Genomic DNA, 19,891 nt, shown 5'->3' with positions numbered 1-19,891 from the left:
TTGTGCACAATATTGGTGCTGGCACCTATCAGGAATATTTTAAGTGCAAGTAGAATAAAGAGACTTCAAGACTTTGCAGGAACTTGAGAAATTCAACACAGGGTGTGACATGAAAACTCAGATCAAGAACATGCTTGCGCAGTGAAATAAAAAAAGGAGGAACTGGTGCTGGATTTGCTACATGAGAAGAGATTTAATATGTATAATTGAATAGGGATATAAATCATGTATGTATCATAGCATTTTGCTACATGTTTGCAACCAAGGATCATAAAGTGCAAACTGGATATAGACAGTTTAATGATTATGAGACGTGGGTTTTTTTAATGTGCTGTTATTTCTCTTCATAGAAATTGTTTCCGTATAAAAACCTGTACCCTATAGGTTGCATTTCCAGATTAAGTTTACAGTTGCAAAATGTCATTTACTAAATTATCTTCCCAGTTCACAGAACCCTCTTAACAATAATAATTTTTTAACACTATGCAAAAGCATTTACTTGATTTAAGCCATCTTTTTGAAATAAGTTGAGAGAACACAATAAGCAGTTTGCAGTCACAACTTGTTATTGTTTACCTATTGCTATCTTTCTTTTTTATGCATGATAGGATATTCTACAAGCTGACCCATGACTATCCTTTTATCCCCACCCTCTTGATTTACGGGAATTCTAATTGAGAGGGGAATCGATCATTTTTAATTTTTAACTGATTACATTTAAAGCCAACCAATGGACTGTTCATAGTTCTCCGATTTCACTCTCTCTTGTTCCATTCTTTCAAGGTAAGGTAATATATGTCACAACTGTTTGGTTCTATTATCTATAGAAGTTTGCAGGAAGACAGTTGCTTCTTGTTCTCTTGTTTTTCTTCCATTCAGAGAACTTCCTGTTTCCCCTCCTTGTTTGAAAAAAATCTCTTTATTTCATCATATTTTTCTAATTGTTCCTTTTCAGCAAGATCTGCTGGAGTAATGGAATTCCCCTAAAGAGAGTGAAACTAAGTTGGGCTTAATCACGTGATCAGAGATTGCGAAAAATGGGAGAGAGGAACTTGCCAACAGCCAGAGAAGAACAACAAGGAGTTATTTGAGAGAGGGAGAAAATAAGTGGCTGCTCTTCAGAATTCCTCCAGCAAGAAACTGTTTTGATACTTTTCAAGGAAGAAGATCTGAGAAATAGGAGAGAGGCCTTTGTCTTTGGCTGGGATTAAAAGCGAGTGTCATTTATTTGGTAGGCTTTCTGCCATCATGAAGACCTGGCTGATCCTTCTGTGTTTGGCCATTATGACCATATCAAGTCTTCAACAGGTAAGTGCCCATTATTTACCTTATTAAGAGCAATGGAGTATATCTAAACTTGTATTAGATTTCTAAGAGTATGCAGCATCCTAATATTTGTTGTTGGGATAAAATGAGAGAAATCACAGTCACAGAAACAAGCCAAGATCACGGGGGCAAACATCTGTGAACAAAGTACTAGCATCTGCCCTGCTTTTTTTTGGCCCCTTTAAAGCTGGTATAGGAAACCCCCTTCTGGACACCACCATCCATTCCCATTTTCCAGCAGGGTTTGTAGACAATGAGAATCTGACTTTTTCATTGGCATCTACCAATGTAATGCCTTGCCAATGCTTTTATAATGCTTGTTGGATATTATATATGCTCTTCCTATGTGCAACTTTAGTGATGAAAGTTCTAGCCTTGTAGTAGTGCTCCAAAGACAGTTTGAAAAAGGAGAGAAAACTGCATTCTGGCAGTTTACTTGCTGCTGATTCTGTCACCAATGAATGCTTTGCAGGAGTGGGGAGGTATTCTTCTGACTATGAAGTCTTCTTATGGCCATTTTCTGGTTATTAGCTCTTGGGGGAAAGTTGTGGGGTGAGTGAGAAAGAGCACTCTGGTGGTTTTCATGAGCCCACCTCCATGTATGTCACCTCTTCTAAGCACAGGTCTAATTACTTTTGAAAGAGCACTAAACCCATGTCCAAAACTGGCCTGGACGACAGGTTGAAAATGTGAAGGAAAGGCACATTATGAAACTGGAGGAGCACGTCCATATTTATCAACTGTTAGGCAACTAAGCTGGCTAAACTCATTGCTCAAACGACTCACTTTTATTTGCCCAACCCCATCCAATCATACATTGGAGCAATTGCTATATAGTCTCCCACTAGCAGATTGTATTTAATGGTAAGGGAAATAACACCAGAAAAATGCATCAATTGCTTTCCTTAATTTGTCTTCATTAAGACTGTTAAGGACAGCAACACATACTAGCCTTGAGTTGCAGCTCAATAGGCTCAAATATCAGGGCAGTGTCGTTTATATCAGCACACTCTTCTGCCCACTTGTGGACTGGAGAAATGCACATTAACATTCCCTAGTTAACTCCCTAGAGAGGAGCCAAGAAGCCATAGGATTCCTAGTTCAGGTCCTTTGTGACCTGACACTGCCACCTTGTGGTTCAAATCAGATGTTCAATGTCTTCTGGGACAGTGCAAAAGAATGGAATGGAATGGAATGGAATAGAATAGAATAGAATAGAATATTTATCTCAAAGGAGAGTGTCTCAATGTAAGATAATCCTCTCTACAAAGGAAGAATAAACAAGAAATCTCAGCCTGTTGTCAGCAAATCTAAGCCTGTATTTTAAGGGTAAATTATTAGGGTGGAATAATATACTTTCTTCAACTATTGAAGATTTGAGTGTTGACTGTTAAAAATTGTTGAATTATCAATTTGTTAACCAAACCAGAAAGAAGTGTTGATAAAGGAAATACATGGTTATTATTTAGGGTTTTTAAAAGGACGAATATGCATTTAAATAACAGGAATGTATTTCTCCATCACATCAAGGTTGCATCTAGAAGAGAAACAGTTGCTGAGAGGACTGAAGAACTTAAAGTAGTCAAATGCCAAGATAAAACCAGATGGCAGAGGTTCTGGTCATGGTTGTTCAGAAAGAAGGAGGTGTGATTCAAAATTCAGATCACAATTGTGTTAATTCTATCAACTAACACAATTTTGTTAATTCTCCAAAAGCACGTCTAACTTTTCCTCCAAACTTTGAGCTAAAAACTAACATAACACAACTAATTTCTCTTTTAAATCAGAAAGAAAATGTGTTGTTTATGATGAAAGCAGACCACATTGATTTATCTAATGAGGATTTATTTTTCTAAGACACCTTGCATCAAAGAAGATAATAGAAACGATATAACACCCACTCCCTTTCAAGATGCTGAGAGATGGGAAGAGCCAATTCTGAATTCAGATACTGATACCAACTATGAGAATGACTGGGATTATCAGGTGTGTTGGCTAATGAAAATCAGAAAGAAGATTTTTTTAACTCAGCTTTCTTTTGCATAGAAAGTGAATTTATTTTAAAATTTTAGCTATTCTACTATCTTAGGCATTGCTAGCCAACAGCATTTTCATTCTGTTTTAGAAACATTATTGATAAGTTTCAAACTATTAACCATATGGTCATGAAGAAATAAAAGAAAACATTTATTTACGTGCTCTGGTTAGCAGACAGAAGATATGTATTTTCTACGTCTCAGAATCAAAAAGTTAGAAAGTGTCATTTAAGGTAAAATGTCTAATCTGCTCACAGCAATAATCAGTGTCCAGAATTGTCTAATTCTGAAAATCTATTCTGCTGCAATTTTTCCTAGGAGAAAGCAATGAAAGCAATGTAGCTGGCTGTCAGCCTGTTCAAAAACCTAACTTGTACTGAACATAAACTTCTAATTTATCTTGTTTTGTTTTAAGGAACAAGGTATTGAAGTTTAATCTTTTAAAGTTCCTTTTATATGAAATGTTTTCCAAAACTGATTATATGTCAAACTCATCTAAACTGCAAAATGTCAAAACATTTAATTACTATGCATTATAGTGCCAAATATGCTTATTTTTAATTTAAAACCTAGGTATTTGGAGTAAAAAAAATGCCAATCATTTTTGCTTTTACTGATATATAAAAGCACAAGTTCATATGTGTACAAATGTAATCCACTATTACTTAATATCAACATTTTATAGGAGACTTCAGTTAAGACTACACAAGGACCCCCACACAAGGAAAATGGAGAAGAAAAAGAATCTGCTAAAGTTCCAACAGAAAGGCCAACCACAGCAAATACTACCCCCATTCCCACAGTATCTGATACTAGTTGTCCACCCAATTCATGCTCACAGCGCTGGAAACCATGGCCTACATGTGCTCAATCCACTCCAGAAGATGAACATAAGGTGGCTGAGGCTCTATCCAGATTTTCGCTTGAGTTCTATAAAATAGCAGCCCAGAAAAATGATGGTAACATGGTTTTCTCACCCCTAAGTATCATAACAACGCTTTCCAATCTTCTATTAGGTAAGAATACACCACTGGGGCCTCTGCATCATTTCCCCCCCCCTTACCTGGAGGATTTGAAGTGCAGTCTGAGTGCGTCTCCTGCTCTGTAGAAGTCCACAAATGTGTGAGCTTCTTGATTTATGTTTGTATGAAAGGTCCCCTTGTATGCTACACATTAGTATAAAAAGATATTCGTATCTTTTCATAATTTCTTAGATACTATGTTTCTCTAAAAAACGGAAGTTATGAAACATCCCTCCTCTCCTACGCATCCTTGTTTCAAATAGCATTACTAATATAGTAGACACATTTCTATCTTCCAATCTCATTTTTGTTATGAAAGTTATAGTACTAAACTATAGACAGCTTCATTTACGTAAATTAAATTCCTGTCTTTCTAGAACTGAGTTAGATTCATTTGGGAATCATTGGCAAGCTAAATAAAGCTTTGGGCAGATTTTTCCACCATTTGTTCAGGACATATTTGTCTCTATATTGTGTCAGGCTGCTAAGCACAATCTATTATTCTGATTACTGTTGCTGAAAATCCATGGGGACACAATTCATTTTTCACTAAAAGTTTTTGCTCCAACAATCAAATTCCAACTTCCTTTGATCCAATCTGTTTCACCATTTTTGTCTAATTTCTTTCTTTCTACGAGGCCTTCAGAACAATGAGTTAGTGCTGCAAACTGAACCTCTTGTTCCCTGGTCTAAGGAGTTTTCTGCTCCTTAGAAAACAAACAGTCAGATATCACCCAGATATCTTGGGCTAAAGCACCAACAATTTTTTGCCCGTTGGCCATACCAGCTGAAGCTGATGTTAAGGTCCAAAATATCTTAGGGCACTTGAATGTCTTACTATATCTTAGAGGAAACCATTGCTGTACTTTCACTTGATCCGCATCTCCAATGCTGGCAACAACAAGCTGGGAAACTGGTTGCATTGTCACACTAAATCATCCAATGGTAGTCATTAATGTCACATGGGTTTAACATGCTCTGTTGCTGAGAATTGTGTTAACATACCCGGAAAATGTATCCTTTACCTGATTAACAAAAAGAAACACCGGTACTGGTGTTATCCATACAATGTGAACATTCAAATGTGCCTTTGCAACATGAAAGTCCATTAAAGTGAAGGGTAAGGTTAATGAAGAGATACATCTCAATGTAGATCTCAGAATCAAGCCCGTGAGTTACACTTGGCAGCCTTGAAATTGTCATAGCAAAGGCATTGTTATAACATCCAAGAATTTGGGAGTTGAAAAATTAAATAAGTAGGTTGCAGGAAAAAAATCTGTGTGTTTGCACAATGGCATATAACCTCTCCACATACATATCTTTGCCATTCAGGAGCCTGTGATGAAACCAAAGATCGTCTTGAGGATTTGCTGTTCTATCCTAAAGAATTTGCGTGTGTGCATAGAGCCTTGAAAGAACTTGGCAAATCCGAAGCCCTGACTTCAGCCAATGCGATTTTTTACCAACCAGGTGAGTAACAGTTGGTTTATTTTAACTAAAGGCCTGGTTTTTAAAAGTCAACATGTTCCCAAATGGAAAGGAAATATCTTCTTGAAATGCGACTGAAGTCTGGCTTGTGCTGGAAATTACACTTCAGGCTCTCTCCATATATGTTGGATAGCCATTTGCCTGAAACGGTATAGGGTTTCCTGCCTAGGCAGGGGGTTGGACTAGAAGGCCTCCAAGGTCCCTTCCAACTCTACTATTGTATTGTATTGTATCCAACAATAGATTAACCCTCAAATCCCCAAATTATTCAGATTGTACAATTAAATTCTGCAGAAGTAGCATATGCTCTTTCAGATGTCCAGTCCCATCACTAGGTTAAACTCTAGATCAGACTACCTTAAGGGAGATTCCAAGAGAAAATGGCAGACGGCCTTTTTTAGCCTCCTTTCTGTTTGATGAGCAAATGCTACAGTAGTCTTCCTTAACCTGATTTGAGGCCACAGTTACCACATTCGTTTTTTAAAGTTTGAAAAAAATTAACTTATGATAATTGGATTTTTAGCTAATAAATGTTACTGGTAATAGTTCCTTTTTTAAAAACTATTTATATATTCCTAAGGCCCTGCAAAAAGGTTTGTGTGTAAATATGTTATAAGCATTTTTAAATTTTGAACTTTTTAATATTATTATAACTATATTTTCTTTGCCCCCTTGACAGACTCAGTCCGAAAATAATTTTAGCATGTTTTTAAAAAATACAAATGTAAAATACAGCAACAGAACAATAGTGATGGCACGGTAATTTAAAGGAGAGGTTATGCTTCTCCTTTCTTCTTCTAGTGACATTTTTGGACTTATTATGGATGAACATTTTTGTTGCTGATTTTCTCTTTTTTGAGCACCTATAAATATACTTTTTACCTGGATCCATAAGCAGGATTCTATTTAATTGCTGTTTATAGATTTTAGTTAAGAGAAATTGATTATTCAGATCATTTCCCTTAGTTTAGTGATAATCTATAAATAGCATATTAATTCATAGAACATAGAATGAGAGGGTTGGAAGGGACCTTGAAGGTCTTCTAGTCTAACCTCCTGCCTATTCTGGACAAATGGTTGTCCAGTCTCTTTTTGAAAACTTCCAGTGATGGAGCACCCACAATTTCCAGACACAAGCCATTCCACTGATCAATTGTTCTCCACTGTCAGGAAATTCCTCCTAGGTTGAATCTCTCTTAGATTTTACATCCGTTACTTCTTCTCCTGCTGTCAGGTGCTTTGAAGAATAAGTTGAGTCCCCCTTCTCTGTGATAGCCCCTCAAATACTGGAAGAATGCTATCATATCACCCCCCAGTCCAGTAATGGCAAACCTATGGCACGCATGCCACAGGTGGCACACGGAGCCATTTGTCAGGGCACGCGAGGCGCTGCCCTGTCAGCTGGCCAGTGTGCATGCATGCGCTGGCCAGCTGAGTTCACCCTTTTTAAAGCCGTTTTTCTCCCTCCCCAGGCTCCAGGGGCTTTATAGAGCCTGGGGAGGGTGAAAAGAGCCTCCCCCCCTCCGCGGCCCTCCAGAGGCTTCATGAGCTTCCCTGAAGCCTCTGGGGCACAAAAAACCAGCCCTACAGGCAAACCAGAAGTTCGGGAACGGACTTCCTGTTTGCTCGGAGGGTCGTTTTGACTGCCCCAGAGGCTTCAGGGAAGCCTCTTGATGGTCCCTGAAGCCTTCGGAACATTTAAAACGCCCCTCCGAGCAAACCGGAAGCGACTTCCGGTTTGCTCGGAGGGTCATTTTGAGCCCTCCGAAGACTTCAGGGAAGCCTCCTGAAGGTCCCTGAAGCCTCCGGAGGGCTTCCGGGGGGACGGGGAAGGCTGTTTTCACCCTCCCCATCCTATAAAGCCTCTGAAGCCTGGGGAGGGTGAAAAAAGCATGTAAAAATGGGGGGTGCCTGTAGTGCGCACATGAGCACTGGGGGGTCATGTATTGCATTATGGGTGCAGCACGGCTGCACACAACCCCCCTGCACTCCCCCCACTTATGGCACGCGAGCCAAAAAAGGTTCGCCATCGCTGCCCTAGTCCTTCTCTTTGTTAGACTAGACATATCTAGTTCCCTCAGTCGTTCCTCATATGGTTTAGCCTCCAGACTCCTTATCTTTTTCTTCTCTGCACTCTTTCTAGAGTCTCAACATTTATTTATTTTTTGTATTGTGGTAAAACCAGAATTGGAAGCAGTATTATCACTTCAAGTGATCTTGAAACTAACCCTCTGTTGATGCAACTTAGGCTTCATTTAGCCTCTTTGGCAGCTGTAGTACACTTAAATGATGGTCTACTAGGACACCTACATCAACTCTCTTAGTGGCTTATCTAAATGGATAGGTGTTCTGTTACCACTTTCTTGTCTGTTTTGAGTTTCATTTCTGTTCTGTCTCCCATGATGCTGCTTTTGATAGGTTGGGCTATTGTTTCCTTTTGCACGAAGACAGATGCAAAAAATGAATTGGTGCTTTCCAGATTAGTACTTCCAAAGAAAATGCTATAGCTTATAAAGGAATTGATTATAATTCTCATATAAGAACATCCTTAAAAAGCACTCTTCTGGTCCCTTAAAGAAAATGAATTAATGACAGTATAACATATTCTCTGTAAATGAGCCACAGTTGGAAACCATCCATCTTTATCTTTTAAATGAATAGCAAACTATAAAATCTTAGGAAGACAAGAATTATAATTATCAGTAATGTAAAGGGTACATGCCTGCTATTTCAATTTTTTTTAATCTACATTTTTGACATGCAGCATTTAAGATGGGCAGTGGATTTCATAATCTAACGAGTACATTCTATCAAACCAAGCTAAAGCTCCTTAGTAATAACACACAGCAGGCGGTGACTGATATCAACTCATGGGTGAGTGAACGTACTGGTAACAAGATCAAGAAACTCTTGGATGACCTCGATCCTGATACCCAAATGGTGCTCCTCAACGCTGTCTACTTCCACTGTAAGTAAAATATTTCTAGGGATTCTGCCCTTGACCTCTAACGCTCTCTGATTTCCTGTAGAAGGAAAGTGCTTAATCTAGAACTCACTGCCATCATCATTTTCTCTGGGGGGAAAAGAGAAATAAATAATTGTATTTTTTGTACTGTGCATACTGCGTTACTGGATCTGGGATTAAGAGTGGCAATCCTTAAAGGATTTAAAATATAACAACCCAGTTATATTGTTATACTGTTATTATGTTATTTAAACACATAGAGAAATTAAACGTTCAGATATTGGCATGTGTTGGTGACTTTGTACAAGGCAATTGTAGTTGACCTCAGTGTGGTGCCTCCTGTCCCAGAGGCAATATGATCGATGATCGATCACACTTCATGACACCAAAGGCCTCATATGGCAATTCCAGTATCTGAAGAGACTTTTTCACCAGTTTTGTGTACAATTCATCTGGTACTTCCAGTAGCTGAACTGCTGAATGAAATCTAGAGCAATATGAAGTGAAGTAAATGTCAGCCTTGTTTTCCGTTTATAAGTGGAGAAGGAAGATTGCTTCTCAGGGCAGTTTTCAAAGGTATAATTTGCATAAAGTATTTTCAAACCAAAGAAAACTTTTGAAGCATTGTACAATCCATTGTTGAGTTACTTTTACAAAAATACTAACAAGAGAAGAGAAACAGGGGAGGAGGGGGGACTGTGACAATACTACTTTCCATGCTGTTTTAATTACCTTCCTTAATTCTATAAGGAATTTCCTACTAAATATTGCCAAGCCAAGTTGTATCCTTATAACCTAATTTCTACCTGGTTTTTATTTGCATAAAACATGAAGGTTCACACAGCTTCTTGGCAGTTCAGATGCCTTACTCAAAAGAACACTAGCAATTTCTTGTGTGCCTCACAGATGCCACATCAGATTCTCCTGCACCATCTCCTCTATACTGGGATGTCATTTGTCCCTAATGCACACTATTTCTGTTCAGGTTTTCTGATACAGGAAGTAACGTTAGTCCTTTGTCCCTCAGGATATTCTTATGACTTTTTTTTTCTTCCAAGCCTTTTTGATAATCTGTCCCTCTATTGCTGCCACTGTCTTTGAATATTATTATCTTTCATTCAGCATTCCTTAGATAACTAGTCCCAGTGGCCAATGTATTATTTATTTTATTTTCTTCGAATTTCTAGACCACCCCCTCTCCCGAAAAGGACTCGGGTCGGTGTACAGTCCACACAACAAACAATAAGTATCAAATACAAATATAAATACAGATATAAATACACATAAGGAGGAGGTTAAAAATTTAAAAAGAACTGTACAGAAGAATATAAATCTGGTTCTAAAAACCCTAAAATCAGTTAAATTTAAAACCGTACCCTATAAATAACCAGGTAAGAATATGTTTCCAGGAGGTAACAGTTGTCACAATTATAATTATGCCAGGCCAGCTAATCGAAACAGGTGAGTCTTCAATTTTTGTCGGAAGGAGCGGAAGTCTGTGGTGGTTCTGATATCGGGGGGGAGGTCATTCCAGAGGGTTGGGCCCATCACAGAGAAGGCCCTACTCCTTGGTGTCGCCCGCTGGCATTGCCTAGTGGACGGCACCTGGAGAAGCCCCTCCCTGTGAGAGCGGATTGGCCGCAGGGATGTATGTGGGAGGATGCGATCCCGCAAGTAACTAGGTCCTGTGCCATGGAGCGCTTTAAAGATGGTAATCAGGACCTTGAAACGCACCCGAAAAACTACAGGTAGCCAGTGCAGCTCGCGCAGGAGAGGTGTTACATGGGAGTATCTAGAGCTCCCTATGACAACCCATGCGGCCGCGTTCTGGACTAGCTGCAGTCTCCGGGCGCGTCCCAAGGGAAGCCCCATGTAGAGAGCGTTACAGTAGTCTAGGCGAGATGTCACCAGCGCATGAGTGACTGTGCGTAGGGCATCCCGATCCAGAAGGGGGCGCAATTGGCGCACCAGGCGAACCTGGTGGAATGCCCCCCTTGCCACGGCTGCCACATGGTCATCCATTGACAGCCGGGCATCTAGGAGGACGCCCAAATTGCGCGCCCGTTCCACAGGGGGCAATTGCTCGCCCCCTATGGCCAGCGATGGGGTCAGCTGGCTGAACCGAGGCGCCGGTAGCCACAGCCACTCAATCTTGGAGGGGTTGAGTTTGAGTCTGTTGTCCCCCATCCAGACCCCGACGGCTTCCAAACACCGGGACATCACTTCGACAGCCTCGCTGGGGTGGCTCGGGGTTGAACTGAGGTGACACTAAGAATTTCCTATGCACATTGAAATTCTAAGTTACATCATGCAACCTGGATTGATGCAGGGAACTTAGTTAGCTAGACCATCAAGTTGGGCCTGAACCATCATGACAGTATGGGCAAATATCTGCCATGCTGACCTGTGTCCAGTAGTAATCCAAGGACAAATCAAGTAAGTTTTGTCTAGTAATCATTTTGATCCCCAAATTGTTCCCAAACTCTTTCATAAGGCAGCCATCCATCATTTTGAGATCATTCTTAAAATTGATTCATGCTGCACCTCCTCAGAATGATGAGACTAGCAACTGGTTATTTATTTATTGAATGAATTTATATGGCTGCCCAACGCATCCATGGGTTGTTACTCTAGGTGGATTAAAAAATTAAAAATCCTCAATACAGAAACCCATAAGCTCACTCCACCCCCTGTTGATGTGATTCCACATTTCACGGAACCTTATTCAAATTGTTGATTAGAAGAGGAAATGGAAAGAGATGATTAACCTTCATCCCTCCAACTGTGAAATACCAAGGGATGTTTACTTTCCCTAACAGATGAAGGAAAGAATCAACCAATAATACCATTTAAATATTTGCATCTATTTTTGTGGTTACACATATCCCCCTCCCTTTAAATGTTTGAAAGCATAAACAAATGAAAAATGCAGTGGCAAGATGCTTTGGTTGTTTTTTTTTAAGCAACACGAATGGCCAATAAGATATCAAGGAGTGAACTCAATTGAGGAAACTTTTTTTAACTTCATTTAGATATTATGAGTTTATATAAACTTCACCTAATTTAAGTTTATTCACTATTTAAATATTATGAGTTGAAAGGTAGACTTGCCCACAAATTTAAATTGATTGCCCTGCTTTCAGGTCAGTTTTTACTAATAATCCGAACAGCGCATCTATCTAATCCTTGAAACTCATCCAGCACAATTTTCATTGGATAAATTTAAATTTTTCTTATATAGTTGGTGTGTGTGTGTGTGTGTGTGTGTGTATGCATCAAGAACTTCTCTCTTATCCAAGTTCTTCAACTTTTCAGCCAAATGGAAAACTATATTTAAAAAAAAGAATACAATCACTGAAGATTTCTTCCGCCCTGATCTCCCTTCCATCAAGGTACCCATGATGACTAGTAAGAAATATCCAGTAACTTCCTACTTTGACTACAATTTGCAGGCTAAGGTAATGTGCACCTGACAGGGACAGCTTCATTCAAGTCCCTTTTATCTGATCCATGCTTTCTATGAAGTATTCACATTCCATCAATTCCTTGACAGATAAGTTGTAATGGGGACCTAGGAAGTAAGATTTTTCTATCGCAACATCTGCCCTCTGGAATCCCTGGCTGGTCTACAACTGACACTTTCTAAAGCCTTTAAAAGGTGGCTATTTTCCCATCAGGGAGCTGGGAAGTTAATTGGTTCTGGGGAATTGATGTGTCAACTGCTGATATTTTATGTGGTTCTCAGTTGCCATCATGTATATATATTGTTTAGTTACATTTGAATTTTTAGTCCTTTTTAGCTGCTTAGAAATATAAAACAAAAATAAAAAGTAAGCATGGGGACAACAACAAAGGCAATGCATTTAAATGCAAACCCCTGGCTGCCAGGAGTTTGATACTCACCGGCTCAAGGTTGACTCAGTCATCCTTCTGAAGTTGGTAAAATGAGGACCCAGATTGTTGGGGAAAATATGCTGACTCTGTAAACCACTTTGAGAGGGCTGTAAAAGCACTGAGAAGCAGTATATAAATCTAAGTTCTATTGCTACCAGTAAATACTCTACCTATACCATGAGAGTTATTGTTCTGTAGTGATACATGGTTCCTAAAGCATTCGTGGAGTTCCACTTTCATGCCCAGCATTTTTGTTCTTTTGAGTTAAAAAACATTATTGGACTGAATAAGGGTTTGATTGTCTATTGTTAATGTAGAAGCAGGAAATCTTTCTTTTTCAGTATTTTAAAAGCCCGGATAACAAATGCTTCTTCTACCTCTACTAAAAAACAAACAAACATAAAGATAAAAGATAGAATTAAACCAGAACTTTCAAACAAGTCTATTGACCATGCCATTCAAACGGATGGATGGATGGCTGAATGGACAGACAAACAAATAACTAGATAATCACTTCTCACTCCTCTTCAGGGGTGGGTTTTTGCCGGCTCAGTCCGAATTGGGCAAACCAGTAGTGGTGGTGACGGCAGTCATGCGTGTGTGTGTGAGCGCACGGGCATGAGTGAACCGGTAGTTAAAAAATGGATACCCACCATGCGGACCTCCCAGGCTCCATTTTTATTGGCAGAGGGCTGCAGGACCCCGTCGCAGCCGAAAATGGAGCCTCAATGAGTGATGTCAAGTTGGCCATGCCCATTCTGGGCATCTCCCCCACACCCATCCCCCCAAAGTCAAACACAACCCTGATGTGGCCCTCAATGAAATCAAGTTTGACACCTCTGGACTAGTGGCTGATGGATATTTGCTTCATCAGGTTGGCCGGTTTCAGTTGCATGACGATTTGAGTTTGGTGATCCTCGTCCCTCGCTCCCAGTTCATAAACCTCTCTGAGATAGAAGAACGTCTCACTGCAACAACCGTCATGGCTGCTCTGAATAGGCTGGAGGCCATGCCTGTCAAGCCAACAATAGTAATGCTACCAAAATTTAAGCTGGAATCATCCCAGGATCTTGCCGAAATCATTGGAGAAATGGGTAAGCAAAATTAAGACATTAAAAACAGAGGGAACATTAGAGATGAAGACAATATACCCGTATTTTTCGGAATATAAGATGCACCTTTTTCTCTTAAAAAAGAGGCTGAAAATCTGGGTGCGCCTTATACACTGAATACCGCATTTCTTGCCTCCCGAAGCCCCACCCCCTTCACCAAAATGGCCGTGCATAGCCTTTAAGAGGCTTCCAGATAGCTCTTGGGGGCTGGGGAGGGCAGAAATGAATGGAAAATGGCCGTTTTTTAATTACATGACCCCGGAGATGCGTGAGTGCAAGCTCCGGTCATAAGTCCCTTTTTTTTTCAGTGCTGTTGCAACTTCAAATGGTCAGTAAATGAATGGTTGTAAGTCAAAGACTATCTGTCACTTTGGAAGATAATGAGGAAATAGGAAAAAAACATTCCCTCTTGCTCTGTTTTCAGTGCAATTCTCTTGAATAATAGAAAATTGTTAGAGTTGGGAAATGGAAAACGCTTTTGAGACTTTTAGGATAGTTTTAATGTTAGTCATTTTGGCCTCCCTTGTGAGAGGATACTTGGAAAGATGGCTGTAAAAGGAAGAAAAGAAGAAAATAACAAGAAAAGGTTTTAAAAAATATATCACGGGCGTAAACATTAGGTAATAGAAATTGACTGGATACAGTATTGAGCCTTTAATTAATGTTTAATTAAATAGGAATTATTCTACCTGGGAGAGATTGCAGAATGGGATTGACTTGCCAATATGTGTCACCTTTACAATGAGGACATTGCAAGTTTTTAGAATAGTGTTTTACAAAGAAATGCCATAATTCCTCTTTAAATAATTCTGGGAAAGAAAGCAACACACTCCAGCTATGTATAAGCAGGTAATATGGACGTTACCTGAACATGGTGTTTTGCAGATTTAGATCTATTTTAGTTCTGTTTTTCTTTCAAATGTTGAGCCATTTCTTATGCATCCTTTCAACGTTTCCTTTCAGATTTTGGGCTTTTCTATGATGCTGATTTGTGTGGGATGACTCAGGGCGAACCAATAGCTGTGTCCAGTGCCAAGCACAAGGCTGTCCTACAAGTCTCGGAGGAGGGAGTAGAGGGAGCTGCCGCAACAGCCGTCAACCTAGCACGTACAGCCACAGTCTTTGAAGTGCAACAGCCGTTCATCTTTTTGTTTGTGAGGGATCATAGAGTCCCAGTCTTTCTGGGACGTGTCACTAACCCACTGGCATCCTAACTTTTCCTTGCCCTCCCAATTTCCATTAACAGGACGAAACCAGCTTGCAGATTTCCCTAGCTAGCTTAACCTGAAAAATATAATCAGGAGGTTTAACTCTGATTCCATGGAGCACATTTATTTAGCCTCTTCAATTAAAAGGTTCTTTTATTTGTTCATGTTATCTTTTTTTTAAAGGTATATTCCCTGCCTCTCTGTGTGTTTTGTATATCCTTTTTGCATCTATGAGCCCAAGAGAAATCCATCTCATTTATGCCAGGCATGAAGTAAATGAGTGGGGCTCCACCATGTCTGTATGTTTGACCTCTTCTATCTCTTTTGGTCTTCTAAGAAATAAAGTATAATTGTATTGTCTCCTTGGACTGTTATTGCTGTATCTCAGACTAAGATTTGCTGGAGAGAATTTGGGGTAAAAGATTTCTGTCAGTAGCCGTTATCATATAGCCAGGTCTACCCATGATGACCTCAGAATCTTAAAACCAACTCTCAGTGTGCATGATTATATATGACATTGGATAATTTGGAGGTCTGAATAAATCTTGTCCTTGCTGAACAATATCTGAATTTGAAATTGAAGCAAAGTTGAAGTTTCATCTAAAGCAAATGTGGTTGGGAACTTGTGGAGGATTTGTGCTCTCACTGGAGGGAACCTCTGCCTTCCCCCTAAGTCCTGCCTCTTCCCTACCCAGTTGCCAGTTGCTCCATTCCTGGAACCTGAACTTGAAGTTTGCATTTATACCATTCTCTTTTCCTTATGCAGCCTTCCAGGTAGCCTTCAGAGCTGCCCCAGGTAAACCACACTGCAGTAATCCAAATGGAAAATTACCAAGGCATGAGTGACTTGAGCAAAGCCTCCAGCAAAGGGTGCACAATGAATATGTGCAAATGTACACCTAGCCATGGCTGCCCCCCTGCTCTTTGAGCAGGAGACATGAGTCTAGGAGGACTCCAAGTTGCATACTAACATGATTTGGGGTATTGCCACTCTGTCCAGAATCAGAGATTAAATATGTGAATCTGGGCATGGGTGGCCAAAAACCAAGAGCAACTCTATTTTACCAGGTTTAAGTATCAAAGCCAATTCCTCCCCCACAAGACCCTTGGCCAACACTGCCATACCATCAACATTATATCTAGGGGTAGAGGTATATAATTGAATATTACCAACGGATTGACGATACTGACAAATGCCACACACACCCCCCCCCAATGGTTTCATTATGTTTAAAAGGAGCAGTAAAAGGCTCAAGCCCCAAGGCAACCTACATTGCAGTGGCCCTGTCAGCCCTGGGAGCCATCTTTTCCTTGGAGCTTCAGGGCTGCCACATTTAGTGCCTATAAAAACAGGAGGGGGGATTACAAGGAGTCAGTGGAGAATTAGCCATAACAACACTCCTTCCTCTGAGAGTCAAGGACAATTAGCCTGCACCTGGATAGGAGTGACTAGGGATTGCCTCCAGTTGGGATGATGAAATGATTGGGCTATGTGATGGACTTGTGGGTGTGAGGGATGGATCTTTAACCTTCTTTGGGTGGGGAAAAACCCAGAACTTTCAGATTCAGGTTTTCCCAGATGTGCCAATATGACATCTCTAATAAATTGGAACTTTGAGGAGTCGCTAGCCTCGGAGTCTTCTTTTGTTGGGGGTGTTACTTGGAACCCTGACAGGCCTAGGCCTTGACTTCCCCCTTGCACCAACACCAAGGAAGGAGCTAGGAGGAAGGAGGAGAACTACCATCACACTCTGAATCCTCAAAGGTCATCCAGAACAATACTATGACTTGGAGCAGCTGCTGTCACTCAGTCCAGCCCGCTTCAAAGTGTTGTTGTTTTGTGGAAGGTAGGATGAGGAAGGAGAACTGGCAGAGGTGGTATTCAACCAGTTCTGACCAATTCTGGCAAACCAGTAGCGGAAATTTTGAGTAGATTGGAGAACCGGCAAATACCACCTCTGTCCACCGCCCCCATCTATTTGCTGTCTCCCGAGTCCCAGCTGATTAGAGTCCCAGCTGATCAGCTGGATCTTCTTCTGTTGCCCTGCACAGGAGAATGGAGCTGGAAAGCAGGTTAGTGGGGTGGGGAGGGAAGGGGAATTTTGCAGTATCCTTCCGCTGCCACGCCCACCAAGCCACACCCACTAGAACCGGTAGTAAAAAAAAAATTGAATCCTACCACTGACTGGGTATGTTCTCCACCTTGAATTGTTTACAAAATAAAGGTGGGATATAAATAAATAAATAAATAAAAATATTATTAAAAGCAACTGCTCTAGGAGGGCCAGAATGGTTGAACCACTCTTCCAAAGATCATCCATAAGTGCAACCAACACAATTTCAGTGCTATGTCCCAACCTGAACCCAGTTTGAAAAAGACCCAGATAATCGATTTTATCCAGGACCCTTTGTACCTGTGTGCCAACCCCCCCCCCCCCCCCGGTGATCTTCCCTAAAAAGGGAAGATTGGAGACTAGACAAAGTTTGTCTAATATTGTTAGGTCAAGGAATGGCCTCTTGAGAAGGGCTGGATTGCCTCCTTCAGGTCAGGACTCAGGCAGCACCACCCTTTTTGACAAAGAGACACTTTATAATATCAGCTCTTCCCATAATAACTGCCTTTAACTTCCCATCACAGCAACATGGAGTGGGAGGGGGCACGTAAAGAGAGCAGAGGGCAGGAGAGTACCGCCATCTTTAAAATTGTCCTTTTAGACCAGAGATGGGTGACTATTCCCCCTTTATGATCTGAGGACTTCAATTCCCAAAATTCCTGAGCCAGTAAGCTTTCCATATAGGGGCCTTAGTTGCCCATCCGTGCTATAGGCACAAAGTAGGAGAGATGAGAGTTGCTGCTTGAATAACTCAGAGGACAAAGCGTTGACTGAACAATGATTTTTGTGCATTCTGGTTGGTTTGCTGGGGTGTAGAAATAGTGTTGTGTAAAAGTGCTCCTAAATTAGTTCTCACCAAAAAAGTGAAAGGAATAATTAAACTGGATTAAATTGTTTAGACTGCAAATGGGCATTAGCATAACTGAATAGTCTTCTAGGGAAAAAATAATAATTTCTCTCATTTCAGTGAGCCACTGGGGCCTTGTTAGCAATGGACTGTTGATGCAGTATTATTAATTAATAGCAACCAGAGAGCAATGTTGTCTGAGACCTAGCTATAATCCTGGTTTCTTACGTTTTCAATTGCTTTTTTTTTAAGTATCCTTTTTTCTAACTACGTAAATAAACAAACAAACTGTATATCCACTTGCAATATTCCAACCCAAGAGCATTCATTTTATTTTGAACACAATCTAAATTGGCTGACTTAAAGATTATCCCTTATGTCAATGTAGCTTTCTTAAGATTTAGCAAGCATCATTTCCATAATCCTGAGAAAGAGCATTAGCTACATTAAGTACTACTTGTCTGCCTGATATTTGTGGATGAATATGAGGCTAACACAGCAGGATGAATGTACCTGAATAAAGTGCACTCCTATTATTATTTTTTGGGGAAGAGATATGCAATCCTTTGTGAACCATACACTATTATCTTGAGAGTCTTTCAAGCCTTCCAAATAAATAGTTATTTCACTATCAAACTTTATGATGAGGTAATAGGTGGGATCACTCATGGAATTATGGATTTACATGGAAGAAACTGATTAAACTTCACAGACATACACAGACATTATTCTAGTCAGTAAGAATGTTCAGATTAGTCTTAGGGAATTTCTATTCCTTTGAGAAATACAGTGCAAGCAACTACTTAGAAAAGAATCCAAGTTTATTTTAAAAAATGTTAAAGTTTTGTACTCTATCCTTACAGATACCAGAGAACATAACGAGTAACCAAACAAAAATATTTATTATTATTAATATTATTATTATTATTATTTGTATTTATATATAAATAATCAAATAGCAAAAATCAGTTCAGCTGCTTTCATCTCTAAGTTGCATATTGCGTCAACTTTGCTGAAGCATTTACTTCATTCCAGATGAGAAAGAGCCATTAAACTCAATGAGACTGACTTCCTAAAAAGATATGTACAGTATTGCACTATTACAGATCATTTCTGCTTGTACAAAACACTGCTTCAACATATACAGAAACTGCCTTTCCACTATAACAAAGTATAAAATAAATGCTCTCGACCTTTCCTAAAAAAACTTTGACCTCCACTACATGACCTAAGGCAATAATCATTCAGTTCCATCGTGCTGGTCATCTCAGCTACAAGAAAGGTTGAGCTGCTCCAAATATGCAAGCAATTCCTGGGCCAGGTGGGGTCCTTTGATGAGGTCCTGCCATCGGAGATCCGTGGAGGACCAGGAGATTCTGCAGTATGTGGTGCACAAGACTGAGTGGTGTGGCTGAAGAAAGAGTGGAAAAAAATATTACATGACTTTGTACCTTTTCTCTAAGGAGTTTAAGATAGCATACATCTTAACCCCCAATAATAACTCTACGAGGTAGGTTAGACTGAGAAAGAGAGCACATGACCCGGAGTCATCTAATGAACTTCATGCTCATATGAATTTTCTGAATTTAGGTTTCTCCTCCTAAGTCCTAATTTAATATTCTAAACTGTACAAGAGAAAGAATCAACTGTCCCAATGTACTTTTGCAGGTTTAGCAATGTTGAGTAAGAGGTAGGGTGATACATGCAAATGAAGTGGGAGAGAATCCTATTCAATGTGATTTTTTTAAAAGTCTGAATGTTAGACAATCTCGTTGTAGCGCTTGCTAAGATTTCCCAAAATTTTGCTCTAGGACCACTCTTCTTTTGCAACACGCAGAGCCTGAAAGTCATTTTGAAAAACCAGCAATTGTACTAATAG

At 40.0% G+C, this 19,891-nt stretch overlaps 2 protein-coding genes across 3 annotated transcripts in view; one reads left to right on the top strand and one right to left on the bottom strand.

Moving 5' to 3' along the window:
- Positions 1-817: 817 nt before the first annotated feature.
- On the top strand, positions 818-15,411 carry SERPING1 (serpin family G member 1). 2 transcript variants are annotated; one of them, XM_081935561.1, is made up of 9 exons: positions 818-1,308; positions 2,857-2,970; positions 3,184-3,312; positions 4,048-4,378; positions 5,717-5,854; positions 8,637-8,840; positions 12,153-12,295; positions 13,606-13,825; positions 14,807-15,411. In XM_081935561.1, the coding sequence occupies exons 1-9, from the start codon at positions 1,249-1,251 to the stop codon at positions 15,055-15,057; spliced, it is 1,590 nt and encodes a 529-aa protein (XP_081791687.1). In that variant the 5' UTR covers positions 818-1,248; the 3' UTR covers positions 15,058-15,411. The 2 variants fall into 2 exon arrangements, with proteins under 2 accessions (XP_081791687.1, XP_081791688.1); XM_081935562.1 differs by lacking the exon at positions 2,857-2,970.
- A 3,668-nt stretch (positions 15,412-19,079) lies between these two features.
- Positions 19,080-19,891, bottom strand: part of LOC309384995 (uncharacterized protein) — a 41,454-nt gene continuing 40,642 nt past the window's right edge. The window contains exon 5 of the mRNA XM_081939017.1: positions 19,080-19,423. Within this exon, the coding sequence (XP_081795143.1) occupies positions 19,280-19,423 (144 nt within the window). The 3' untranslated portion in view covers positions 19,080-19,279. The remainder of the gene's footprint in view (positions 19,424-19,891) is intronic.

The sequence above is a fragment of the Natrix helvetica genome (genome assembly GCF_964273705.1).
Source record: "Natrix helvetica genome assembly, chromosome: 1".
NCBI lineage: Eukaryota > Metazoa > Chordata > Lepidosauria > Squamata > Natricidae > Natrix > Natrix helvetica.
Note: the sequence above shows the minus strand (reverse complement) of the source record. Positions and strands in the feature narration are given on the sequence as shown.

What these genes read in the sequence shown, in the direction of transcription:
- SERPING1 (XM_081935561.1), top strand. Translation starts at nt 1,249, where the DNA reads ATGAAGACCTGGCTGATCCTTCTGTGTTTGGCCATTATGACCATATCA. An exon ending in GCTTTCCAATCTTCTATTAG is followed by an intron (nt 4,379 to 5,716) that starts GTAAGAATACAC and finishes TTTGCCATTCAG; the next exon opens with GAGCCTGTGATGAAACCAAA. An exon ending in CGAAATCATTGGAGAAATGG is followed by an intron (nt 13,826 to 14,806) that starts GTAAGCAAAATT and finishes GTTTCCTTTCAG; the next exon opens with ATTTTGGGCTTTTCTATGAT.